We start from the raw sequence: 27,952 nt of genomic DNA on the forward strand, positions 1-27,952 counted from the left end.
GGGTTCGGTGATCCTTCCTCAGAATTGGTCGGAGGGTTACCGGACCTGAAATCTGTTTTCTCCTCCACAGATGCTGCTAGACCTGTAATTGTGATGTCTCTTAATCATCATTCGCAGCTGTATTCTGAATAAGCTTCCTGAAACACAACCATAATGCTATAAACATATTGGAATAATTCCCTTCAAACTTCAAAAAACTACAAAACGTTTAACACTGCATCCCTTCCAACTTCCAATAGTTTTACTTAGGTAAGCTGGACTAACTTTTTAAAAAGCCCTCACACTAAAACCTGATCTTACATCAAATTTCAGAACACCGTCTAAATGTCAAAGTTGTTTCTCCAGGTTTACTTGTCTTAATCAGGGAGTGTTGTGGTACAATGGAAAGAAAAGAATTTACCATAGAGGTGAAGATAGTTTTTGTTTTCTCATGCTCATCTGTTATTATTGCTATCAAATCAGGATGAGTATTACTCACAATGCAATGAACATACAGGACATTTTTAAGACAGAAGTGCTGATTTATTGTACATTTAGAAACAATTTGAACATACCTTTGTGAAACAGATTAGCCCAAAGCTAATAAAAGTTAAACACATCAACAAGCATTTAAAAATGAAGTTACAGTTATTCCTCGCATGATGGATGCAATATAGTAAACAAAAACAGATTTGCTTTGAAAGGTTACATTTAACACTATTGACCAGGAAATGTATGTAACTTTACAAATACCATTAATAACTTACCAAACTGCAAATAAAATGGAATTGAATAAATAACTTGCCTTTAGATATTTTCAATTTTTTTGTTTGACATGTCCCTATAATTAGTGTGCCTTTTTTCTCTACGATTTCTTTAACTTATTGCAATTTAACCTGGTTGTAGACTTAATTCTTTCTTTAAAAAATGAACAATGAATTAGTCTATTATTGCACTGACTACAATCCAGTAGTAATTTGGTTCTCAGTAAATGTTACGATAGAAAAGTAAACATTTATAATGAGGCTAGCATGAGCAAGCAGAAAAGGAAAAAAAGAGTCTAAATTATATACATTCCACTTAAACACCAAAAAAACCACTCAACTTGGAATTTGATTTTCAGAGTGCAAAACATTACAGTTCTATATAAAAATATGTGCATTATGAAGACATAATTAAATTATTTATCACTAATACATAATTATTTATATATACATTGCAAACATTACATCACTGTACAGTTCTCATCTTTTCTGCACTTGTGCATACTGTGGCTTTGCACAATAAAGTGCCTGTACACACAAATCTGACTCAAATCAATGTGATTGAGCTATGGGAAGCTACTCAAGTTCCATTGAAAAAAATGTTTGCATATCCCCTTTTTTTGCATCTCCTTACAAAATCCTTGAAGCAATGACATGGGACTAACAAGTATCATTAGACAGAGTAATAATCTCCATTTTACAGTGATTGATTGGTATAAGTCTTTCCTTTCTTCCTCCAGAAAATTAATCTTCCTCAGCTATACCACAAGATCATCTGTGTCTTCTCGTGTGCTTGTCATACGGACAAGCCCCCGCTTCCTAACAGGCGTACTGGTGACGCTAAGCACCTCTTTATCATTTTCAGGCCTATCAGGGTTTTCACTGGGTGCTTTTAAATGGTCTAATTTCTTCCGTTTGGAGGCCAGTAATTCTACCCTTGAATCTGCAGAGATACTAGAAGAAGGGGTTGAGTGATTGCTGTCAGAAAACAGGTCAGATAAACTGCTTAATGAACTCACATCTGAGTGGTCGAATGATAAGTCTGGAATGGTAAGATGCTTACTTTGAGAGGGCTGGGGAATTCGTTGGTCTGTTATTGAGGTCTGACTCCCAGGCTGCAAATCTCCGAGTTCTAAAGAATCTTTATGAGCCATGGATTCAGAGGATAGTGTGCGCTTGCGTAAATGCATCCTGGCTTCAGACACTGCAGCATGAGAAGTTGGCCCCCTTTCACTCTCTATGGGAGGCTCTATTGAGATACAAGGTGGACTCATTTTTTTCTTTCTTTGAGCTGCAAGGATATACGCAGAATCTGACTGGACATGGACAGAAGGCTCTCGCTTTTCTTCAGTAGAAAATGGAACTTCTAACTGTAGATTTGAATCTTCATCATCAATTGATGGACATATTTCAATTGAATGTCTCCTTAGATCATCTGCCCAAGAAGGCTTTGCCAGTAATCCCTGCGCATCAACACTATAGAACTTCTTCAAGTCTTTTCCCCTTCCAATTCCTGTCAAACTTGCTGTACTGTTAGAGTTCTTTAAAGCCACAGCTGACAGGTTAAGTGAGAGGAAAGGTGATAATGAAAGGCTTCTCACTTCAGACTGTCGTTTCCAGTTTCTCATTGAGCTGTTGATGTGCCTCACTTCTTCATCGGCTGGATCCACAGAGTTGAGAAAGGAGCTTGCTGGGCTGTTGCTGTCACTGCTGTGACTGGGCGAACGGCTTGGGATACTGTGCTGGCTGTAGACCTGCCTGTGTGTGCGGACACTCGATTGCTTGCTGCGTTGTGTCAATAGTGGCGAAGGCGGAGGGGTGACCTTTGGAGACAATGGAGTGGAGTGCATTAATGGTGGAACCAAGATATGAAGAGGTGAAAGTTTTGGTTGCAGACTGTCATTAGACTCTAGCTTCAAGCTGTTCTTAGATTCCACATTCACAACATCCACTGAGTCATTTCTGACAGACTCCTGGAATGTAAGCAATCACAGAATATCAGAGCAAATTCTCACTGATAGTGTTTCATCAAAAATATTTTGTGAAACTTTTTCGATTCTGGCTGTACAGCAGCAAATGGAGTTTCTGTCACCTTGCATTATTAAACTTCATTGTGTCTCCCACACGAACACCCCCAATCCTCACCAGGTTTTCAATCCCTCTTATAAAGGCTGTAATTCAGAGAGCTTTCATGTCCTCAGGATTTCCAAAGGGCTTCATGGCAAATTAAATTTGAAAAAAAAAGCCATTTGCAAGATTTGGGCATTTCTGATAAAGTTGCCATTTATAGTTGCTTAAAATATGCTTTCACAAACTCAGTGACTTTAGAAGTCACAGAGCAGTTAAGTGTCAACCCAGCCATTGAGAAATTTGGATCACATAGATCAAGCAGGCTCAGTTCATTATGAACCTTTCAAATTAATCAATAGCTTCATGATCACTTCCACAAATATTTCTTTTTAAATTTCCATATCATTAAAAAAACCCTGCATTCAAATTCATAAACCACCTCGATGGTGATTTGAACTCATGATCAGTCCAGGACTCTAGATTGTCAATCCAATTACAGGTAGTATACCATCACATCCATACTTTTGAAAGAAGTATGTAACTTTAATGTAGGTTCACAAATGGGATAATGCCTGGTTAATTTGCAAGTTTTCTTGTTGAAAGAGGAATAAATGCTGGCTTGGACACTAGGTAATTTCCCTCCCTATTCTTCAAACCTTTTACATCTATGTAACAACTCTGCAGATGTTCAGTTTAACAACTACGTAAGAATATAAGAATTAGAAGCAAGGGAAGCCAAATCAGCCCCTCAAGCCTTTTCTGCCATTTGATACGATGAGATCTTATCTCATCTCAGTCTGAACTCCACCTTCCTGCTTGGTCTCCAAAATCTTTCAACTAGAAGATATTGTAGCACTTCTTCACTCAAGTGTCAGCTTAAATTATGTGGTCAAGTCTCTTGATTTATGTTTGAACTTAATGGCCTGGAATTTTGTAAAGATGAATGGATGGTAGCAAGCGTTCATCACACTTGCACTTGTCCAGGACATGAACTTGTTGTGATTAGAAAACTATTTCTGCATGGCACCCTCTTCTGAAAATCTGAGTCCTGTGTGAACAAGACTGTGCATCTCCATAATCTGATTGAGAAATATTCCACATTGGTGCACAGGGTGTCAACCAGGAAGTGTAAATTAAAACATTTCATTCAATGCCAAAACATATGCAACATGTGGAAGAAACAAAGGTAGATAGGATCAAGAGAATGGTTGACATAACTGAGAAGTAAAACAAAGTTATTATTTCTAAATCTCCAACCATAAATCAATCTTAGAAAACACCCTGCTTCCATGAATAAATTTTAAAACATGATCGTTTGCATGGTCACCATTACTGAGACTGACTTTATATTCCAGATTGATTAACTGAATTCAAAGTTCACCAGCTGCTAGTGGGAATTGAATCCATGTATCCAGAGCATTAACCGCAGCCTGTGGAATGTAAATCCAGTGACAAGCATTATCATCTCCCCCAGTCAGTTCCTGATTTCTGTATTTAACTGGCCATACGCAGTTAAACAAAACAATGAAGTATTGGTAATTTTAGTCTAATTTTGACTCAAAATCCAAACAACATTTTTTTTTAAATCAACCTGTTCAGATGTGCTATGACATCTCTGGAGCAGACAAGACTTGAACCAAGGTGTCCTAGTTCAGAGATAGGGACCGTACTACTGTGCCACAAGAGCTCATCCTGGTCACTAGCTTTTGTTTGCGTCCAGAAGTGCTCTTCCAAGTCATCAAATTATCTGTGGTATTTTTGTCCAAGTTCTCTTAAGTTATTGTGGCTCAGGAGTTACACAAATTTTCTGGGCTTGAAGATCAGCTAGCAAACTATTTCAGAAACTCTGCCTCCAGTCAAGGGACATAAGATCAGGAAGTGGAGACTATGAAAGCCACCCACTGACCTTACTTCAACTCCTTCAGTTCCCCCTTCCACATATCCTTCTCTGCAACATTCAGCACTCCTTAAGGATCTAACAACAATCTCTGTCCAACTCTCTGGAGCACAATTTCAACAGTGTCCACTCTCAATGGCACTGCCTGTGGTCCTAAATCACGTGCAATGTTCAATGCTGAGCAATGAAATGCTTGATAGGTCCAGCACTGCAAACATTAAATCTCGTCACAACAGTGGGAATCCTGTTCAATTCCTTTCCTGTCCCATACAACACCACCCCCTAAAAAAGGATACTGATCCCTTAATAACAGTTCAAACATTGCACATCACCAATAAATACTGAAACATAAACGTAGAAACTTGGTGGCACTGAATTAATTCCCAAGATGTAAAATGGGCACCAAATGTCCAAACGGGCAGGGGGTTTGAACAAGCAACTTCTGTGCCAGAATTAGACATTAGCTACCTCCTCCACCTGGTTTGATAAAGGAAAACTTGGATCATGATTTAAATAATCTGTCAATTTGCTATCAACTAGTTTTGTGTAACTCAATGAGCTGAAATTGGATGCAAATATTACTGATTTTTGATCCAAGTTGAGCCAACATGTTTCAGTGCAAAATGCGCAAACCTTTTAACAAAATCTATCAATACCTGTCTATGTAGCAGCCTGTTAAAACTGGGTGATCTCGGTTGTCTCTTTGGAGGAGGGATTTTAGGGAGAGTGATGTGGCTGGTCGAAGCAAAGCTATGATGAATTACCTCAGTGGGAACTCCAAGACACGCAGAAACTTCAGCAGGCTGGGACTGGACTGAAGTCACAGATCCTAAAAAAAAATCCAGATTAAAAACAAAACCCTGAATGAAAATAAAATCTTGAAACCAAAGAAGTGTTTCACATAAAATATTATTTTAATTTTTCCATTAATTTCTCCCTTTTTTGGAGACATTTAAAACTGTTTGCTTTCAATTTGAATCTTTACTTTGTGATCATATATTTTTAAGACTATTTATGAAAACCATATTGAGTTACTCGGTTGCCTATGCTTCCAAAATTAATAGGTTCAGATGGAGTCAAGACAGCTCGTGAAAGTTTAATGCAAGGTGTTAAGATTGTTCTCTCAAGTCTGACTCAGACAAATTGCCCAACAAATCCACTGATGGACTGTATATATTTTAGTGGGCCCAAGACTGGGATTCCCTAAAGCAGCAGTTCTAGATCTGAGGCCCTCACTTGGGTTCAGGTGTACCACTTGTGCAAGCAAGCCTGGTTGAAATCACCAAAGATAGGACTAATTTGGTGAAGATCGAGTTTAGGGTTGGAGTGGCGAGGTGTCCAAACCTGGGTGAATCTCTGCTAAACTTGTGAAAAGGGACAGGCAAGCAAAAGACCTTTTAAAAAAGCATTTTAAGAGTGACTCCCAGCTACAAATTCACAGGGCCAACCACATTCTTCTCTGAGGAGGGCAGGGGAATACCCATTGTTTTCTGTCCCCACCCCATAGATCATAGTTATACCCTTGAGCCATCAAAGGTCTGTTCTGCACAGTCATCACCCTGTTTCAACAAACAATAGTAGAAGCAATGGAGGAGTTCTACAACAGCAGCAGTTCTGTCATGATACTCAGATTTTCTAGCTGTGTGCTTTAGACTGACACCCATATGGTTGGCTTTCTGATTAGTTAAAGAAACACAAATTTTTAAATAATTTTGGCTAATTAATTTTTTTCTAATTCCCTTTTATTAAACAAAAACACATTGGTGACATACCCTGATGGGGATCCACCTCATGCAGCGGATAATGAGATTGGGCTGATCTAACTGGGCGAAACATGTAGCTGTCGTTAGGTAAGGAATGCATTCGAGACACAGAAACTTTCCGAACAGTAAGCAAATTTTCTGTTTGATTCTCTCCTATTATTTTGCTGTATCGAGGATCTTCCTGTTTAAAAATAACCAGAGAATTTGGAAATTATTCATGTTATTCAATATTACACTGGCATTAGGCAGCATCGATGCCACATGGAATAAACCAGCTAAAAAAAAACTGCTTTCAACATAACTGGAACTGACTACTAATGAAATACAGAGAAACTTAAAGAGAACAGAGCTAAGACATGGAATTAACAGCGCTTCACAGTTACACAAGAATATTTCGTAGCAGTTAATTGATCATAATACTGCTGTTACCAACAGTACAGTTATTCTACATTTGAGAGCTTAAGGAGAGAAATCCATCAAGTACAGGTTTGGTTCATTAAAGTAATCAAACAATATACAGGCACATTTACTGAAACATGGAACAAATGAGCATTCAAAAGATATAGCAACAGCAAAGATGAGAATGAACAGGGTGCAGTCCAGGTCATAAGGGAACTCCTCTGTCAAGAACATATCTGAGCAAATTTGATAAAGAGACACTGAGGTAAGGCTGAGCACACAACACATAAAATTGAGATCAGTGCAAAACAGCCTGAAGGAATTCCAGCATTTGTGGACACAGGGGTTGGGATGAACTTTCTCTGGGTGATGTGACGGATGAAAAGAAAGAATTTAATTTCCTTTAAAGTATAGACTTGCAGGATGAATTTTGTGCAAAGAGTAATGTGAATAGCAGAAAAAATATTTTAAAGTAGATAAGGGAGAAGTAATCCAGGAATGCTTAGATCATCCTCCATTTAACTTTGACACTTGTAATGCCTGGGCCCCAGGGTTCAAGGTCAAGGTGCGCACTAACATTCTAAACTATTAGTTATTCACGGGAACGGCTATTTGTATACCTTTAGACATACTTTGGTTGGCAGACAGAGAAGACACTCCAGTCCTAACATTAGAAGACAATGGGGAAGACCTTACATTTCTTTTGAAAATGGAATGGGAATCATCAGGAAAAGATGGCACCAAGGAAGGCAATGGCCAGCCACCAGACAACATTCTGGACAGTGGTGTATACTTTTCAGCTTATAGTTACAGTGGATAAAAAGATTGCTCATTTACTCAAATCTGAAAGTTTGGGCCTTTTTGTACCTTTAGATTAAAGGGGCATTGCTTCTGAACAACTTGGTCTTTCTTTTGATGAAGAGCAGTCCTTTTGAAGAAGATAAAGCAGTGCAATTGTCTATTTAATGTGCAGAATCTGCCCAGGAGATGCAGCAACAGTAGCTGCAGTCAGGTGACGGGGACTCCACCCCAGGCAGTTAGCCTGATCACTTCTGGGAAACAAGTAGGGTGCTAGCTCACTCTATAATGAAAGCAAGTGGAGATCTAGAAATTTCTACAGCCAGCACAGTGACCACAGAATCTCAATAATTATGAAGCTAGAAACATATCTTCAATCATGCAACAAAATAAATCTCAGAGTTCAAAACAAATTCCAGACCACTGAAGGTACAGTCAAGGTGGATGGTGCCATACCTGCAACCAGGCAGAAGTCAATTGTGTAACAAATATTTGCAGTCATACGTAGAAGACATGAAAAAAAAGAACTTGAATGTTTGGAGAAAAACATCAATTGTCAACAAAGGCTCAGCAAGAAGCACAACAACTTAAGTACCTAATAATATATGGCATAAAGAGAAAGAGATCCTTTTGTCCAAATGGATCACGTTTATAGCTAACTACAGAAATTGTTGATCTGCATAGATGGCAGCTGGATGCAATAAGAGAAACTCATCAGGAAACCCCCGCCTGCAAATGACCCCCCAAACATGTGTGGCCATAAACCAAGAGAAGTGAGAGCAAGCATTTTTTCAAAGTGTGCAATATTATGTTATTAAGGTTAGTGAGACACACAGATTGTCTTTTCCAACTGTGAAGTTGAAATAAGCCTGAACAATTCAGAATTCAAGAAGACTTCAGTGAGATTTAGCAGTCAAACAGTGCAATCAAGTCTTGCAAGCTGAAATCTCAGGCAACTAGTGACACAAGAGATATTATAACAGAGGACAAAGCTTCATTGTTGCAGAAATATTCAGAACTCTTAAGATCACAAAAGTGAATGCTTAGCTAAAGAAAGCTGTCTGCCACAGTAAATAAGCTATTATCTAGTCCTACAAAGATAAACACTAGAAAAAGAACAAGAACCTTAATTGTTTTCTGAACAACAGATCAACTTCAGAAGGAGACTGCAGTTCCTACTATCTCAGAAGGAGTCTGTCCTTTGATATAACTCTGCAAATCATTGTGTCAAACAAAGTTTTCCTATTAGTCCTATTTTGGCAGTTTACACTAGTTTACATGATCACACAGTTCTACTTTCTTATTGAGTCCCAGAGTTACCTTACTTACATATTAGCAGCCTCATTTTGCAGCAACTGTTGAATTGATAATGCCACCTACAAATGAGAAACTCATTATAGCCTTTCTATTTGCACATAGCCCAACTCTAAGAAATATATAAAGATGGGAGGTGGCGGGGGGCTCTCATTCACTGGATCCCCAACATGTCCACTACCCCCCCACCTGCCAATGATCTGCTAAGGAAGCATGGCCATAGACCAAGAGATAATAAAAAAGTCTTTCATGCCAAATCCCCATTGCAAGAAGGGAGGTCTCCTGTGTACGTAGCATTCCTCCAGTAAGCAATGCCACCTACAGATGGCAGGAACTCCACGGCATCTTAAATAGCCAACAAACAAATAATCAGTTGCCCATCCCTTTAACAGACCACTAATAAAAAGAAAATAAAATACATATTATGCCAAAATAACATGACCAATAGTACCTATTTAAACAATTTTTAAAGAAAATAATTAAAACAAGTTAAGAACATAGAACATAGAACAGTACAGCACAGTACAGGCCCTTTGGGCCACGATGTTGTGCAGACCTATTATCCTACTAAGATCAAACTACCCTGCATATCCTACATTTTACTCTCCTCCATGTGCCTATCCAAGAGTCACTTAAAAGCCTCTAAAGTATCTAACTCCACTACCACTGCTGGCAGAACATTCCACATGCCCATCACTCTCTGTGTGAAGAACCTACCTGTAACATCTCCCCTATACCTTCCTCCAATAACCTTAAAATTATGCCTCCTCATAACAATCATTTCCACTCTGGGAAAAAGTCCCTAGCTATCCACTCTATCTATGCCTCTCATCATCTTGTAAACCTTGATCAAGTCATCTCTCATCCTTTTTCATTCCAATGACAATAGCCCTAGCGCCCTCAACCTTTCCTCATAAGATCTGCCCTCCAGTCCATACAGCATCTTCGTAAATTTCCTCTGCACGCTCTCTAAATCTTCCACATCGTTTCTGGAATGTGATGACCAAAACAGAACACAATATTCAAAGTGTGGCCTAACAAGAGTTTTATAGAGCTGCAGCATAACCTCACGGCTCTTAAACTCAATTCCCCTGCGAATGAAAGCCAACACACCATACGCCTTCTTTACAACCCTATCAAACTGGGTCGCAACTTTGAGGGATCTATGGATGTGGACCCCAAGATCTCTCTGTTCCTCCGCACTGCCGAGAATCCAGCCATTAACCCTGTATTCTGCATTCAAATTCGACCTTCCAAAATGAATCACTTCATGCTTTTCTGGGTTGAATTCGATCTGCCACTTCTTTGCTTAGCTCTGCATCCTGTCAATGTACCGTTGCAACCTACAACAGCCCTCCATGCTGTCCACAAGTCCACCAACCCTCGTGTCATCGGCAAACTTGCTAACCCACCCTTCCACTTCCTCATCCAATTAACTTATAAAGGTCACAAAGAGCAGAGGTCCCAAAACAGACCCCTGCGAAACACCACTGGTCACCGAGCTCCAGGCTGAATACTTCTCATCTACTACCACCCTCTGTCTTCTATTTGACAACCAGTTTTGTATCCAGACAGCCAAACTTCCCAGAATTCAATGTCTCCTTACTATCTGAATGAGCCTACCATGTGGAGCCTTATCAAATGCCTTGCTAAAATCCATATATATCACATCCACTGCTCCACCTTCATCAATGTGTTTTGTTACATCCTCAAAATATTCAATAAGACTTGAGAGGCATGACCTGCCCCTCACAAAGCTATGCTGACTATTTCTAATCAAACTGTGCTTTTCCAAATAATCATAAGTACTATCTCTCAGGATCCTCTCCATTATTTTGCCCTCCACAGAAGTAAGACTGATTGGTCAGCAATTTCTAGGGTTATCCCTGTTCCCTTTCTTGAACAAGGGAATGACACTTGCCACCCTCCAATCTTCTGGCACTGCTCCAGTGGACAGTGAGGACACAAAGATCATTGCCAAAGGGGCAGTAATCTCTTCCCTCACTTCCTGTAGTAACCTTGGGTATATCCCATCTGGCCCAGGGGACTTATCTATCCTCATGTTTTTCAAGATTTCTAGCACATCCTCCTTCCTAACAACAAGCTGTTCGAGCATATCTGCCTGTTTCATGCTGTCTTTACAAATGTCAAGGTCCCTCTCACTGGTATACTGAAGCGAGGTATTCATTAAGGATCTCCCTACCTCCTCTGACTCTACATACAAGTTGCCTCATCCTCCGACACTTGCGCCATCTACAAGCCGACCCCACCACTAAAGACATTTTTCCATCCCCCCCTTGTCTGCATTCTGGAGAGACCACTCTGTCTGGAACTCCCTTGTCCGGTCCACACTCCCCTCCAATCCCACCACAGCCAGCACTTTCCCCTGCAACCGCAGGGAGTGCCACACTTGCCCTCACACCTCCTCCCTTACCCCCATCCCAGGCCCCAAGATGACTTTCTACATCAAGCAGATGTTCACCTGCACATCCGCCAATGTGGTATACTGCATCCACTGTACCTGTTGTGGCTTCCTCTATGTTGAGGTACCCAAGCGGAGACTTGGGGACCGCTTTGCAGAACACCTACGCCCGGTTCGCAGTAAACAACTGCACCTCCCAGTCGCCAACCATTTTAACTTCCCCTCCCATTCCTTAGATGACATGTCCATCCTGGGCCTCCTGCAGTGCCATAATGATGCCACCCAAAGGTTGCAGGAACAGCATCTCATATTCCGCTTGGGAGCCCTGCAGCCCAAAGATATCAATGTGGATTTCACAAGCTTCAAAATCTCCCCTTCCCCCAATGCATCCCAAAATCAGCCCAGCTCATCCCCGCCTCCCTAACCTGTTCTTCCTCTCACCTATCCCCTCCTCTCACCTCAAGCCGCACCTCCATTTCCTACCTACTAACCTCATCCCGCCCCCTTGACCTGTCCGTCCTCCCCAGGCTTACCTACCCCTCCCTACCTCCCCAGCTATACTCTCCTCTCCACCTATCTTCTCCTCTATCCATCTTCGGTCCGCCTCCCCTTCACCCCCTTTTTATTTCAGAATCGTCTCCCCATCCCCCTTTTCTGATGAAGGGTCTAGGCCCGAAATGTCAGCTTTTGTGCTCCTAAGATACTGCTTCCTTCCTGGCTACCTTGTAAACCTCTAGAGCCCTGTCCAATTCTTGCTTCCTCAACATTAAGTAAGATTCCTTCTTTCTCTTGACGAGGTGCTCAACATAAAGCGTCATCCTGAATTAACTAGTGATAGCCCTTTAAAGGATCACTTTAACAGAAATAAAAAAACAACAGCAATTTATCAAATTAGATTAAACTGTTGTTGGGGATTGGGGAGAAATGATGCAGTTCCAGCTCTGGTGGTATCCACTGCTCACTGTAGGCATCAAGCATACTAACAGGCAATCATGCTGAGTAGGCCTTTGTCCTTTTTTTAAATGTAACCTATTTTTCTGAATCAACCTGTTCAGAGATGTTATTACACATCCGTGGAGCAGGTAGAACTTGAACACAGGTCTCTCACTCCAAGGGTAGGGACATTACCACCACACTACAAGTGGACCCTTCCTTTATCCTCTTGAGTAAATGAGAAGTAAATGAACAAGTTAACTAATCAACATCTCATCAAAGTTCCACTGCAAACTGAGTGAAAACTTTGAAATACATTTTTCAAATTAAATTCAAATTTTATTTGGGGTGGAGATAATGCATTCTAGCCTCTTCAATGCCTACGGATCTTAAGGAATTTTTTCATTCTCTTTTTATAACAGTACAACCAAATTAACTCAATAAAATAATTAACTTAAGAACAAGTTTTTAAAGGAATACTATAACCAAAGCAGATGCTTATAAGAAATGCATGAGACACGGACATTGTAGCTAGAACAGCATTTGTGGCACAACTCCAATTGCTTTGAGAAAGTGGTGGTGAGCTATCTTCTTAATGTATGGCAGTCCTTGGTGTGTAGATACTTCCACAATGTTGTTAAAAGCTGAATGGCTTGTTCAGCCATTTCAGACGGCAGTTAATTGCTAATCACAAGTGGTTGGGTCTGGAGTCACATGTAGGCGAGATTAATAAGGATGCATTGTTTCCTTCTCAAGAAGGGAATAGTGAACCAAATGAGATTTTACAACAATGATAGTTCTGGTGTCAGCTTAACTGAGATTAGTCTCCAATTCAAGATTTTTATTAATTTGAATTTAACTTCCACCAGCTTCCATGGTGCGATATGAATCCATGTCTGCACAACATTAGGCTGGGTCTCCAGTTTGCTTGTTCAGTGATGGGCCACTATATCCCCTTGTGCAAATGAAGCACTCCAGCCCCTGTGGTACCTGTTGGTCGTGGAAAGCTGAAAGCGAACTTGCAGATGCCACATGTCGAGTAAGGAACATCGAGAAGTGCAGCTTTGTGCCTAAATAATTATGCAACACATGACCCTTACTTCAAGGCACTTAACCATCAGTGCAAATTGTAAATCCATTATTTGTATTATGATGTTTGTCACTTCTGATCTATATTTTAAAAAAAACTTTGAAAAAATGTGTAAAGAGAACATGATTACTGCATGACTCAGTGATTAAAATGAACACTTGTCGCAGGTGTTTTTTTCAAGAGTTTGAGTTAGTGACTTGTATAGCAGCACGAGCAAAATATTATTACCAGGATATCTAGTGTAAAGGTGACAATGACAAAACTAGTATTTTTAAATTTACAACATTAGACTTACAACAATTAAATATATTTAGAGTTATTACCATCATTTAACATTGATGGGTACAAAAATGTAAATTGCAAATAAAGTGGGTGATTTTAAAATCTTTGACTTATTTAAGGAGTTATTTAACAGAGACACCCTTAACTAAAACTAAAAGCACTGATCTAAACTTTGATGCTCTCTTCAAAGTGAAACGTGACAGTGTGTTGATGATGATTTATGTCCTGAGCACTGATAATTTGATGAAAATAAGTGAGCTAAAACAATGATTGCCGTGGAGGTATTTAGCCATGGGAATGCATCAAGGCCCAGTTCAATGTTATCTGAGCCAGATGTTCACTTACTCACCATTTAGCAGGGGTCATCAGTAATCAGTTTGAAGAACTGTGGCTGATTTTACTTCTATGTAGCCTGAGGGTGTGTGACCAAGCACAGTGCCTTTCTTACTGCTTTGATTTGGGATCGATTGTCAGAAATCGTGACTTTATAGGGCATTCGTGATAAAAGCAAAGTCTGCATGAGACAATGATCACTGAACCATTTTACATTGCATAATGTGAAATCTGTAAATCACAATTGCTTCTTCAAAGGGTCTTACTGGAAGTGAACTGCAGCATACATTACAGTGTGAATTCTTGCAAATTACCAGAAAGGCCTTTTAAAGCAAGAAACAGCATAACAATAATGTTAAACAGATTTAGAAACCTATGTAAGTATTTAAGCAAGGCAATGATGCATGAGCTGGTGTAGACACAAGCTCATTTACCATGTATGGCTTAAGCTCAGGGGAACAGACTGCATAAAGTGGAAAGTGTCTTCTGTCTAGGCTGTAATCTGGATTGTTTAATTAGTGATAACATATTTCATAAACTTCAGAACAAGGTATCTCCAGCTAGTTTTTTCTCTTTTACATTGATGCTTAACTTTGGTTACACCCGATTTTGTTGATCCTCAATTGGTGTGCAATATTGAAAGCTACGTTGGTGACGAGGTGGTTCATTTTTAAAAATAGAAAAAACCTGACAGTTTATCATATGCTTCATGTGCCATTGCTTTCATTCCCCAGTGCTTAGGCAGAAATCTAACCTTAAGGCTTAATTGCCCAGCAAAATTAGTGAAGGTGAGGAAGATTAGATTTAAAAGTTAAATCAATTGTAAAATAGGTGTGAAATATTCTTGTATTTCATTGAAAAATTACTTAGTAATATTATAAACATGATTACACATTTTCTAGTTTCATGATAAATGGACATGCAAAATAAATTCCTAACTGACTGTCAGCTTTCAAAATATCACAAAATAGTTACAGTGCAGAAGAGGACCATTCAGTCCATCTGCATTTGTTCTCTAAATGTGTAATTCACTTACTCATATTCCCCAGCCTTTTCCCACCTCATGCTACATATTCTCTCCTTTCAGTTAAGAGTATGATTTTGAAAGATTCAACTGAATATGCCTCATCCGCACTTTCAGACAGAGTGATAATGTGTTCCAGGCCTAAACCATTTGCTGCATGAAAAAGATCTTCACCATGTTGCTTTTGCTCTTTTTATCAGTTCTTTTAAATCTGTGACCTCTTGTTCTTGACCCTTTCAAGGAATAATATCACACATCTATTGATCCCTCATGATCTTGAATCATGCCATATTGTCATTTGGGTAGTTCCTTGTCCCCAACATTTTTTTTCAGAACACTGTTTTTAGAATATATCTATTTATGAGTGGTAGCAGATGGACCACTTGTGAGTCTACACTGAAAGATATTTGTTGAACATTCCATCATAGTTAAATGCTTATTGACAATAGCTACAGTTTACATGACCAAATAGGCACAATTACTTGGGACTGCCAATGGCTGTCAGAATGTATCAGCTCTTCTCAGGAACTCAAATGGGTTTCTAATACCTAGACTATGTAACATCATCAGCTTGAGTAGAGCCCAACGTAACATGAACATTACATCCCCCAACTCCACAAAAATTTTTAAACCATAGTTAATATAATAAATCTCTGAGCTCTGGCAGTCTGGATGTTTCACAATTTTCCCAGTGTGCACTCTCTTTGGACTTGGAAAAATGGTAGGTCTTTTGCTTGAAGACTGTTACCTTTGATCTGAATAGCATCACATCAACATACTGGTGGATCTTATATTTTTTAGATATTTATCTCAGAAGTCATTGTTGGTGGATAGAATCATTGGTCCTGTAATGTTTCTAATGAAGTTAGCCAACTGGACGTCATAGAAAATGAGTTCCCTGATTGTGCATGTTAAGCTGGCCCAATCAGGGAGATCTGGCTGACATAAAAACTGTGAAAGTCAGAGATGTTGGTAATAGTGTCTGAGTCTGTATTAAAGTCAAGAACTGTTCATCAATAAGTAAAGGGTGACTTGGTGACGGGATACCAGTCTTTGTGGAGTTACTTCAGGTTTATTACCATCTCTGGATTGCCTTTAATCTCCTGTGGAATTACTACATAACATCATTGGGGGATTTTTAATCTCTCATGAATATCTATCATGAGAGATGGCTATTCTGTTGAAACAAGTACGTTATCTTGACTGTATCTTGTATTTCTAGACCAACAATTTTCTACTTTTTGACTGTTCGCTGAATCTGTGGACAAAGGCCTGTCTTCCTTGAAAATTACGTATGTCTAATTTCCACTTTGATGAAGTAAATCAGTACTCTCAATCTGCTACAGGAAGTACACAAACTTTTCATTTGTTGATTAGGTTGACATTTTTAATAGCCCTTGGTGGTTGTTGACTGAACTATTCTTTTTCACATCCTCAGTCATCTAACTGGAAGATTGCTGCTTACTCAGCACTGTCTTCATTACTGGCATTGACTATTCGGCTGTATCAATGTGTTCTCTGGACTATTCTGCTCACTGAACACCATCTGTTAAAGACCTTTAAATGAACTCAAGTAGTAATTTTATTCTCAGTATTTGCTTTTTCTCAATTTTGCTCAGCTTTATCTTCTGATCTGTCTTCAGTAATGATGGGAGTGCTTTCTATATCTGACAATCCCACATAATTGCATATTTTCCAACAAATTTTGAGATCTTTAATCTCCTTTGTGTTTTTATGGCCATCACACTGCTTACTGAGCCATCGTTATAGACCTGGCAATTCTCAAGTGTTCCTAGTGTATTGTTTTCATTGCAGCTTCCCAAACTGCAGATGAATGAAGTAACGTTCTGTCATATATCTAATGACATATGGTATATCATCTATGATTGAGACATGCTGTCAGTGTTCAAAGTAGGTATTCTTGACCAGTTTGCTGACTGTTTAGTCTTGCCTTCATTTAGTACTATACTGGTGAAGGGTAAAACAATCTTGGCCACTCTGTTCTTGTCAAATTTTGCTTGAATTTCTTTTGGCTTGGCCACTTACTCTGGCGATATGAAACATTTCTTTGTAATTCTTAATGCAATTCTCAGTTGTCTGTTTTTTAGGTTCCTCCCAGAGTTCAGAAACTCCTTGACTCGGTGATTGACAACACTTCTGAACCAGTTGTTTGACGACTGTTTTCTTCGGCACCAGATATTCTCTTTGAACTAGTGGGTCATCCGCCGCCCTCTCAATGATAGTGAGGTCAAGACATGCGTGCATTCTCAAAAGTGAAGAGTATTGATTGTGAATCACATATGCATTTCTTACACACTGTTTGTGTTGTGTTATTTGTGTCATAAATTTAATTTTAAGAGTTGTTTCACCTGGACCATGTAGTTTTGGTCTTTGTAAGCTGCTGCCTTGGTTCCTTCAGCCATGGCACTTTATCTGATGGGTGAAGAAATTTGCTTCTGCATAAAGTTTAAAATTAGCAAAAGGTCCATTGATATAAACAAGCTCTGTGAAACTTGAGTTGGTTGAATCTCTATTTACATTCAAAACAGTAATTTCTCTCAGAGGTGCCTGATATAAAGACTAATGCATGTACCTTCTTTTTCACAATAGGTCTGGAACTTGTATTGTGTAAACCTCTTTGCATGTGTGACCATCAGTCTTTCCACTGTTCTAACACTGTCCTTCTTCCACACATCTTCTGGAAGTAATTTTAACATTTTTTTTAAAAAAAGGTATCCCTTGCATGGCTGGCATTGCCTGTGAGGCTTTATTTTCCCACAACACTAACAATGATTCTGACTCTTAGCATCTGCTGTTTGATGTACTCTCCGTGTTGGCCCATCATGTATATTTTTAACCAAGTAGTCATAAGTTATAAAGGAAATAGTCTCTGTTGCCCTTTTGCGGTGGGGTTGGACTTCTCAAGAACTCTCCATGAGTTTCTGGTTTCTGCTACCTGTATGATTGGAGTAGCTTTTTCAAAAGTTAAATATTCTTTTGACTGTAAGAAATCTGACAATGTTTAATCAAGAATTCCAACAACAATTCTGTCTCTAATAAACTGTTTTCAAGCCTCACAGTTTTTCTCTAATTATGGAGGTCGTTAATGACCCTTTTTCAGAAATGGGGGAGGGGGGTGAGAATTCTGAAATAAGTCGGGAGAGAGGAGGAGGCAGATAGAAGATGGATAAAAGAGAAGATAGGTGGAGAGGAGGCAGACAGATCAAAGAGGCAGGGGTGGAGCCAGTAAAGGTGAGGAGTTAGGGAGGGGATAGGTCAGTCCAGGGAGGACAGACAGGTCAAGGAGGTGGGATGATGCTAGTAGGTGGGAGATGGGGGCGGGGCTTGAGGTGGGAGGCTGAGATAGGTGGCAGGAAGGACGGGTTAGGGAGGCAGGGACAAGCTGGGCTGGTTTTGGGATGCAGTCGATGGAGGGGAGATTTTGAAACTTGTGAAGTCCACATTGATACCATTGGGCTGCAGGGTTCCTAAGCGAAATATAAGGTGCTGTTCCTGCAACCTTCGGGTGGCACCATTGTGGCACTGCAGGAGGCCCTGGATGGACACGTTGTCTAAGGAGTGAGAGGGGGAGTTGAAATGGTTCGCGACTGGGAGGTGCAGTTGTTTGTTGCAAACCGAGCGTAGGTGTTCTGCAACGTGGTCCTCAAGCCTCCGCTTGGTTTCCCCGATGTACAGGAGGCCACATCTGGAACAGCGGGTACAGTATACTACATTAGCAGCTGTGCAGGTGAATACCTGTTTGATGTGGGAACTCTTCTTGGGGCCTAGGATGGGGGTGAGTGGGGAGGTGAGGGGCAGGTATAGCACTTACTGCGGTAGCAGGGAGAAGTGCCAGGTATGGTGGAGCTGGAGGGCAGTGTGGAGTGGACAAGGGAGTCACGGAGAGAGTGATCCCTCCAGTAAGCAGATAAGGGTGAGGAGGGAAAAATGTCCTTGGTGGTGGGGTCGGATTGCAGATGGTGGAAGTGTAGGAAGATGATGTGTTGAATCTGGAGGTTGGTGGGGTGGTACATGAGGGCGAAGGGGATTCTGCTTTGGTTGTTATTGCGGGGAGGGGGTATAAGCAATGAGCTGTGGGAAATTCTGGGAGACATAGTAGAGGGCGTTCTCGACAACTGAGGGGGGAAGTTGTGGTCCTTGAAAAACGACATCTCAGATCTACACTCATCTTTACTGGCTCCACCCCCAACTCTTTGACCTGTCCGTTTCCTCTCTATCTATCTTCTATCCACCTCCTCCTCTTTTCCTATTTATTTCAGAATCCCCCTCCCCTCCCCCACTTCTGAAGAAGGGTCTAGGCCCAAAATTTCAGCTTTCCTGCTCCTCTGATGCTGCTTGGCCTGCTGTGTTCATTCAGCTCTATACTTTGTTATCTTACTTACAATTCTGTTTCCTATCAGGTTGAGCTGAAACATGGTTAAGTCACTATAGCCTTACCAGGCCATACGGCTGCTCTCCTATGAAACAGAGACAACTGGTAGTGACTTAACCTGAGGGTCACTATGCCTCAGGCAAGGGGAGAGGTTCAGAATCATCAAAGGCTTTTAAATACCGCTAACGTATCATTACTTCCTTAACACAACATCACTAGTTAAACACCATGAACTAAATTCTTCCATTCAAACGGAAGTGATTTGGGAAGAGGAAGGGAGCATGGAAAATGCAATTGAATTGTGTCACACCAGCTCCAAAACACATGGCGATATGCTCTTCCTGCCTGCATACTCCTAGCTGCAATGGCAACCTGCCTGACACGGTAGACAGCCAATTAGGGCATCAATAGGTTAATTAAATGCAATTTTTAGAATGGATTCAAACTTTACAAATTTCACACAAGAATCCAACTGTGCCCACGGGATGTTTAAGCCAAGAACCATGTGAGGCCTTTCATTAAGTTGCTGGCATTAAATTTCATTGTAGCCAATTCATGGTGGCCGAATGTCCTAACTAATGTAGCTCTTGTAGCAATTGCAGTTGCTTCCCTCCTCTGAAGGTACCATGAACACTCACATCACAAAGCAGGTCAACATAACAGACCTTTTGACATTGGAACTCAGTCCTGTCCTGAATAATAGGTGTCCTTGAGGCAATAGTTTAATTGGCAACCTGTGTGAACACTACATCCTGCTGAGGAATTGTGGTCAATGTCAGGATTGTCACATACATGGGAAAATTCACCACCAAGTCTAATTAACACGAAAGCAGTGCCTCTTTTGTTGTAGTACTTTTGAATGTACTTTAACGATGACCCAAAAAAGTTGACTAATAAGCTTGCTTGTGATCCTTTTCTATTAATAAAAGAAATAGTGTAAATTGCACTCACCAATAATTGTTTTACATGTACTGGTGATTCAGGTCTTACTGACTCCTGACCAGCTCCTGTGGCTCTGCTGTCAAGGATAGGGGTTTGTCCAATGGTGCTAGTCGATGCTCCCTGGGTTCGTGACATTTCCAGCTCTATTTCTGCATCAAGTTCTGCATCCTCTTTGGCTTCCTTGTTGCTCTCCTCCAAGTGTTTCATTAGAACAGCAACCACAACATTGACGAGCACAAATTGAGCGATTAGAACAAAAGTGACAAAGTACACAGGAGAGAAGAAAGGGAGGTAGGTGAGGCAGTGCTTATCCTCACTGCCACATTCTCGCAATGTATCCTGCGAAAATTCAAAAATGTGCAAAGAATTAGTACCAAGTTGCATTTATGCACCACACTCAACAAAGCAAGATTTCCCAAACAATGGTAAAAATAGATGGCCAGCAGTAGGCTTAGAGCTTGCAAAGATGAGTGAAGGAATGGCAAAAGATGTTGGACTTGATGAGGTTTTTGATTTGGGGGGAGAAATATGAGGGTGATGGATCCAGCAAGAAGTTGAGATCAAGATTACTGAAGACTGTGTCAGAGCAGGGAGTGCATATTAGCACAAAAGAAACAGGTTGTGAATCTGCAAATCTAAAATAAAGACAGGTAATGCTGGAAACATTTAATAGGTTAGTCAGAAAACCAAGGTTAATCTTTTGGGTTGTAAAACCTTTTATCAGTTGGGCAGAATCTTTTGAAACTCCCAGCTGCAAAATGATAGGCACTTAAGTATGCAGAAGGCCAAAATTCAGCTTCCAAAGGCAGCATGAAACTATGGAATTAAATTCACAGTGGATTACGTTTCCCATGGCAGATGTTAGGAACCTAATTTTAATACATTGCATGATGTGCATGCTCAATAAAAGGCAACATCACCAGAATTAAGCATACCTTTTGAATTAAGTAATCAGCAAACGAGACAGCCAGGCCTTCTAAATAACAATTAGTTATGCATGACATGCAGCAGGTAAGGTGGTCTTTGTAATGACCTTGGAGTGAGTAGGTGCTGCTTTTCCTTGTATGGGGAGCTTTGCCAACTACTAGAGGGGAGGCATTGATGACTGAGAGTGGGTAATGGCAATGAAAGGAGAACAACACATGTGAGATTGAGGGAAGGAGGGAGAGAGAGTGGCAGCCCTATGAAGTCTTATGGTGGAAGAAACTGGGCTATACAGGGAAGGTCAACATTGAAAGATGCTAAAACAAATATGATCATGGGGAGATCATGTATTATGCAGGGCAGGTCCATGATAAAATCCTGAAAGACAACGTCGACACAAGGAAGGTCAAAGATGATAGAGGAAGAGTCAAGGATATCAATGGCCAGCCAAGAACAACAGGGGCAGTTTCAACGGTTCTATGGGGAAGATCAAAATTCAATGCTAGTTGTTGATAGGGGTGTGCCAGAGGTCACTGAAAACAGGGGAAGGAGAATGGTGTCAGATATGAGGGCAGTGGAGAGACGGCCAAAAGCTGATTGAGATTGGTGTAATGACTTCCATTTCCAGGGATCCAGATGGAGCAATGGTGGCTGTGGCTGCACTTCCAAAAAGCTTCTTTGGCAATGTGAACGTGCCCCCGACTTACAGAGAATTAATGCCTGTCTTAGCAGCCTTTAATTTTGATGCTCATATCTTTGACCTCTTGAGGAAATGTCATGCATTTGCAGTTCTGCCACAAAGAACTGTTACCGTTAACTCTATTTTCATCAACAGATGTTGCCTGACCTGTTAAGTACTTCCAGCACTTCTTGTGTACAATAGCAGATTAGACTAGAGGAGGTTTTAGGCACAGGGAAGATTAAGGTCTTGGAGCATCTGTGTTCTAAATAGGAGAGTCATGTTGGGCTTGAAACATTAACTTTGTTTCACTTTCCATATATGATGTCAGACCTGCTAGATTCTTTCAGTACTCTTTGTTTTTAAAATGAATACCAAAGGGGACAGGCAGTTTATAAGTAATGAGCAGCAAGCATTTTTGAGGGCTATGATGCACATGGATAATTTTGCATGAGTTGGAAAGCATTTAAGACAGGGATATGTAACATGTTTTACAGGATGGGCTGAACAACTAAAAGATAATGATGATATTCAACAGATACATGGGAAAACAGGCTGGGAAAGTTTAGGATGATACTTGACAAACTGCATGACCTTGAACGAGTCCTGCGAATATTCCTTTATGGGCCAAAGATGGCACCTGCAGCTTGTTTTTTTTTTGTAGCTGTATTTTCTGCACCAGTCAGTAGTTTTGTCCATTGTATCTGCTATTTTCTGTGCTGGCTGTTTGTTACACTGTATAAGAGAGAGTTTTGTTCCAAGTCACTGGACTTCACTTCAGACCAGGATTTTGAACAGTGCAAGGAACAGGTTCAGCCTCCAGCCCATCCGTTGATCGAGGGGTCCCCAATGACCAGAAAGACATGAGGCTTATTGTCTTTTCCCTTTCCTTCTCATTTTTTTTATTTACTTAATAAATACTCCTTTCTTTATTCATATTTAAGCAAACTGCTGTTGTTGAGTCTTCTCTTAACTACATTTAACCAAATCTAAAAAGAACCACTTGGATAGACTCTGTGATCCAAGACAAAGGTATAAAGCTCTTCATTTTCTCATTGTTGTACTTTAGAAATGTGTAAAAATACCTTATTATTCTCACCTGTGGATTTTTAAACTATATTATCAAACCTATCTATCTCTTTGTTACAATCTAATATCTTACTGGGACCCTGATAGTAAATCTGACAACTATTTGGTAGTCTACTATACAACTCTATATTTATTGAGTATTTTCCTGCATTGAATTTCTATCTAATAACCTACCAGGCAGTTATTTTGACCAGGTGACTCCATTCAGAATTCTGATTGTTGTTCATTTCATGGGCACTGAACTGAGCATTTGTAAATTGCCTCTTCCTATGGCTCATCTGTCCTGCTCAATCATAATTATAGTGATTTTACTGAGACCTTCTGGCATTTCAACAAAGAAAAGCCACATCTCAAGTGAAGGTCACATTATATCCTGTGTTCAAACTACATATTCAGGATCATTATTTTGAAAGAAGATTTGTAGTTCAAATGACCAGAAGGTAAGATAGTGCAGTTTAGACCCCGCAATGTAGAACACCTGTTGCTTGTAATAACTGTGCAATGACATTGAGAAGGGCACAATTACAATAACTTAATTTTTCAGGACAAAGGTGGCCCATTGTGCAGAAACTAGCAGAATGATGAAAATTAGAATCAGATGTATTTCAGCAGTATGAGGGCAAAATATCAGCCTTAATCTCTGTTGCTGCAATAGTTTGTTTGTAGACCTGGCAAAAATCACAATTAACCTGTGGAATATAATTAGTTTCTTTGGATTTCATTCAATTCTTTGGTAGGATTCACATTATTGTTGTATCAATCTCCTTTTCAAATAGTATTCCTGTCAATCTTACAAACAGAAGTATAGTCAACTTACAGTTAGATCTTTTTGCAAACCTGCCAGCAAAATCATTGATTACTCTTAATACATTTTAAAAATATTTTGAAATCATTGCTCCAAACCAACAAGCACGCTCATGCTTTGGTGGAGATGTTGTAAGCATTGTACCCCTTCCCAAGAGTGAGTCTCGAGAATTCATACCTTAATGTTAAAAAAGACAAAATGAATCCTTGTTAAAAGATTATCTGCCTTTAAATGTCACTCCAAGGCAGAGACCTGGTGACCTGTTTCTAACTACACTTTTGTCAATATTGTTCTGTATTCAAACACAAGGAATGTTCCCAACAATTGTCTCAGTTGCCTTGCCCTTCAGTTTCTCTTGTCCTTTAAAACGCATGCTGGCTCTTTTCTTTGCCTCACCTCCAGACAGTCCACTGAGGAACTGGTAGTCATTGAAAGAACAATGTGAATCAAATCCCATCTTTAATGCATTGCATTAAGGAACACTACAATCGTCTGAAATTATCAGAACTCAATAGAAATAGCTGGAAATATCAACACTTAGGATATATGCCTGACCTCTTGAAGCATTCAAATCTTTTATGGAGAACACAGATCATAGTCTTTGGGCAGAGGAACAGGTAAACATGAGTAGGAGGAAGCATGCTTGCTCATTATCCTGGCCCACAAGCCAGTGAAGTTGTTCATTCCTCCTTGAGCTGCACATTTCCTGAAGCTTAGGAAATCTACCTGGTCAGGTATAAACCTGAATGACTATCAGGTTTCCAGACTCGTTATAACATTTAGATGAAAAGCCTATCACATGGGAGCAATTTGACTCCCCACTCTGCTACCAAACCCAGAAATGGATGACTTAGAGGCAGTTCTAGGGCCGTTGAGTATTTTATGATATTTTCCTTATACCCAATACTAACTCACTCACATATCGTGGGCAAATGATCTTAAGACTACAAGACATAGGAGTGGAAGTAAGGCCATTTGGCCCATCAAGTCCACTCCGCCATTTAACCATGGCTGATGGGCATTTCAAATCCACTTCCCTGCACTCTCCCCGTAGCCCTTGATTCCTTCTGAGATCAAGAATTTATCAATCTCTGCCTTGAAGACATTTAACGTCCCGGCCTCCACTGCACCCTGTGGCAATGAATTCCACAGGCCCACCACTCTCTGGCTGAAGAAATGTCTCCTCATTTCCATTTTAAATTTACCCCCTCTAATTCTAAGGCTGTGCCCACGGGTCCTAGTCTCCCCGCCTAACGGAAACAACTTCTCAGCATCCACCCTTTCTAAGCCATACATTAACTTGTAAGTTTCTATTAGATCTCCCCTCAACCTTCTAAACTCTAATGAGTACAATCCCAGGATCCTCAGCCGTTCATCGTACGTTAAACCTACCATTCCAGGGATCATCGATGTGAATCTCTGCTGGACACGGCCCAGCGCCAGTATGTCCTTCCTGAGGTGTGGGGCCCAAAGTTGGACACCGTATTCTAAATGGGGTCTAACTACAGCTTTATAAAGTCTCAGAAGCACATCGTTGTTTTGATATTCCAACCCTCATACATATGCTTTCTTAATCATGGACTCCACCTGCAAATTAACCTTTAGAGACTCCTGCACCAACACTCCCAGATCCCTTTGTACTTCTGCTTTACGAATTTTCTCAGCGTTTAGAAAATAGTCCATACCTGTATTCTTTTTTCCCCAAGTGTAAAACCTCGCATTTGCTCATGTTGAATTTCATCAGCCATTTCCTGGACCATTCTCCTAAACTGTCTAAATCTTTCTGCAGCCTCCCCACCTCCTCAGTACTACCTGCCTGTCCAGCTATCTTCGTATCATTGGCAAACTTCACCAGAATGCCCCCAGTCCCTTCATCCAGATCATTAATATATAAGATGAACAGCTGCAGCCCCAACACCGAACCCTGCGGGACACTACTTGTCACCGGTTGCCATTCCGAAAAAGAGCCTTTTATCCCAACTCTCTGCCTTCTTTCAGACAGCCAATCCTCAATCCAAGCCAGTAGCTCACCTCAAACACTATGGGCCCTCACCTTACTCAGCAGCCTCCCATGAGGCACCTTATCAAAGACCTTTTGGAAGTCTAGATAGATAACATCCACTGGGTTTCCCTGGTCCAACCCACTTGTTACCTCTTCAAAGAATTCTAACAGGTTTGTCAGGCATGACCTCCCCTTACTAAATCCATGCTGACTTGTTCTAACTCGACTCTGCACTTCCAAGAATTTAGAAATCTCATCCTTAACAATGGATTCTAGAATTTTACCAACAACTGAGGTTAGGCTAATCGGCCTATAATTTTCCATCTTGTGTCTTGATTCTTCTTTGTTATGAATTGAATGGTTGCTGTCAGTCAAGTAGCCTATTCCATTCCCATTAAAATTCAAAAGCGTTCGAAATATATTAGAACTTAAAAATATAAAACAATAAGTAGGAGAAAGCCATCTGCACCGTCGAGCCTGCTCCGCCATTCAGTAAGATCATGGACAATTTTTTTGCAGACTCAGACCTACTTACCGACCTGCTCACTATTTTACTGTTCAAAAATATATCTATCTTTGCTTTAAAAACATCCAAAGAGGTAGACCCAACTGTTTTACTGGGCAGGGAATTCCATAGATTCACAACCCTTTGTGAATAAGTTTCTCCTCAACTCAGTCCTGCTCCCCCTTAATACCTTATAAGGTATAATATTCTGAGATAAAGACTGATGAACAAAGTAAATTGAATTTAACATAAATACAGATAAATTAGATCATTTAATTTCATTGGGACATTCTAATTAATAGGTTGTTGGTGTATTGCTAATGCTTGAGCTTAACAGTTCAGTGAAAGTAATTACATACCTTCATTATTCCATTCCAGTTATCACCAGTAGATACTCGGAATAAAGTTAGAAATGCCATTCCAAAATTCTCAAATGTTGCATGTCGACTCAAGCCTTCGCACGGATTTTCATCATTGCAAACTGAGAAGCAAAATAGTCCAATCCATTATCAAAGACTATATTAAGTGCTTTACATTGATGTAACAGATAATTCTCTTTTAGTTGAATTTCCACTGCTTTGTGCCAACTTTTAGTTTGGACAAATTTTAAAAGGCAGGAAGTGATGAATTTTATAGTTTAGATTAGAGTAAATTGGATTCCCTACAGTGTGGAAACAGGCCCTTCAGCCCAACAAGTCCACACCGCCACTTGCAGCATCCCACCCAGACCTACCCCCCTATAACCCACACACCCCTGAACACTACCGACAATTTAGCATGGCCAATCCACCTAGCCTGCACATCTTTGGACTTGAAAATAATTTTAACAAAGGCAGAGTTATAGTAGTTTTAGCAAACCATAGGGCTGTTCTATTGTGAGAGACAGATAATTAGTGGTGGCTTAACCTCAGGGTCACTATTACTCAGGTGAGAGGAGAGGTTGAGAAGGACAGCCCTTCATGGTAACCTCAGCCATTCAGGAATTGACCCCATGCTGTTGGTATCATTCTGTGTTGCAAACCAGCCCCTCCATTTTAATAGAACCTATTGGGTAGTTTAACAAAACTAAATGAGGGCACGAACTCCTATTTAAGCACTGAAATAACCTCTGAAAATTAGGCTCTTGTGGCACAGTTGTAGTGTCCCTACCTCTGAGCCAGGAGACCCAGGCTCAAGTGTCACCCGTGTCAAAGATTTGTAATAATATTCCTGATTAGAAAATATCTAAATTGGCTATGACGAGGATATCAATTAAAATCTCACCCAATTTTCCAAAGAGTTCAACTCCAAGAGCCGCATAGATAAAAAACAAAAGCATGAACAATAAACCAAGATTTCCGACCTGAAAGGCAAAGAAAAGAATGTATTATAAAATACAGAAAGGCTAACATACAGAAACTCAGAGAATGTCAGCCCAACAATACAGGGCTATGAGTTAGAATGGAGCTGCAGAGCTAATTGAATGGGTCTTTCAATAGACTAGGACTAACACTGGGTCAAATATCCTCCTACTCTGCTGGAAACTTAAAACTACAAGGTTGCAGA

The 27,952-nt window shown here is 40.3% G+C and overlaps 1 protein-coding gene across 1 annotated transcript in view; it reads right to left on the reverse strand.

Moving 5' to 3' along the window:
- Positions 1 to 560: 560 nt before the first annotated feature.
- The window catches only part of cacna1ha (calcium channel, voltage-dependent, T type, alpha 1H subunit a), a 286,474-nt gene continuing 259,082 nt past the window's right edge, over positions 561 to 27,952 (reverse strand). Inside the window, exons 28-33 of the mRNA XM_059654094.1 lie at positions 27,671 to 27,749; positions 26,767 to 26,888; positions 20,413 to 20,742; positions 6,483 to 6,654; positions 5,367 to 5,539; positions 561 to 2,716 (exon numbers count right to left, since the gene is read on the reverse strand). Coding sequence (XP_059510077.1) covers positions 1,502 to 2,716; positions 5,367 to 5,539; positions 6,483 to 6,654; positions 20,413 to 20,742; positions 26,767 to 26,888; positions 27,671 to 27,749 — 2,091 coding nt within the window. The 3' untranslated portion in view covers positions 561 to 1,501. The remainder of the gene's footprint in view (positions 2,717 to 5,366; positions 5,540 to 6,482; positions 6,655 to 20,412; positions 20,743 to 26,766; positions 26,889 to 27,670; positions 27,750 to 27,952) is intronic.

The sequence above is a fragment of the Stegostoma tigrinum genome, chromosome 23, assembly GCF_030684315.1.
Source record: "Stegostoma tigrinum isolate sSteTig4 chromosome 23, sSteTig4.hap1, whole genome shotgun sequence".
Taxonomy (NCBI): Eukaryota; Metazoa; Chordata; class Chondrichthyes; order Orectolobiformes; family Stegostomatidae; genus Stegostoma; species Stegostoma tigrinum.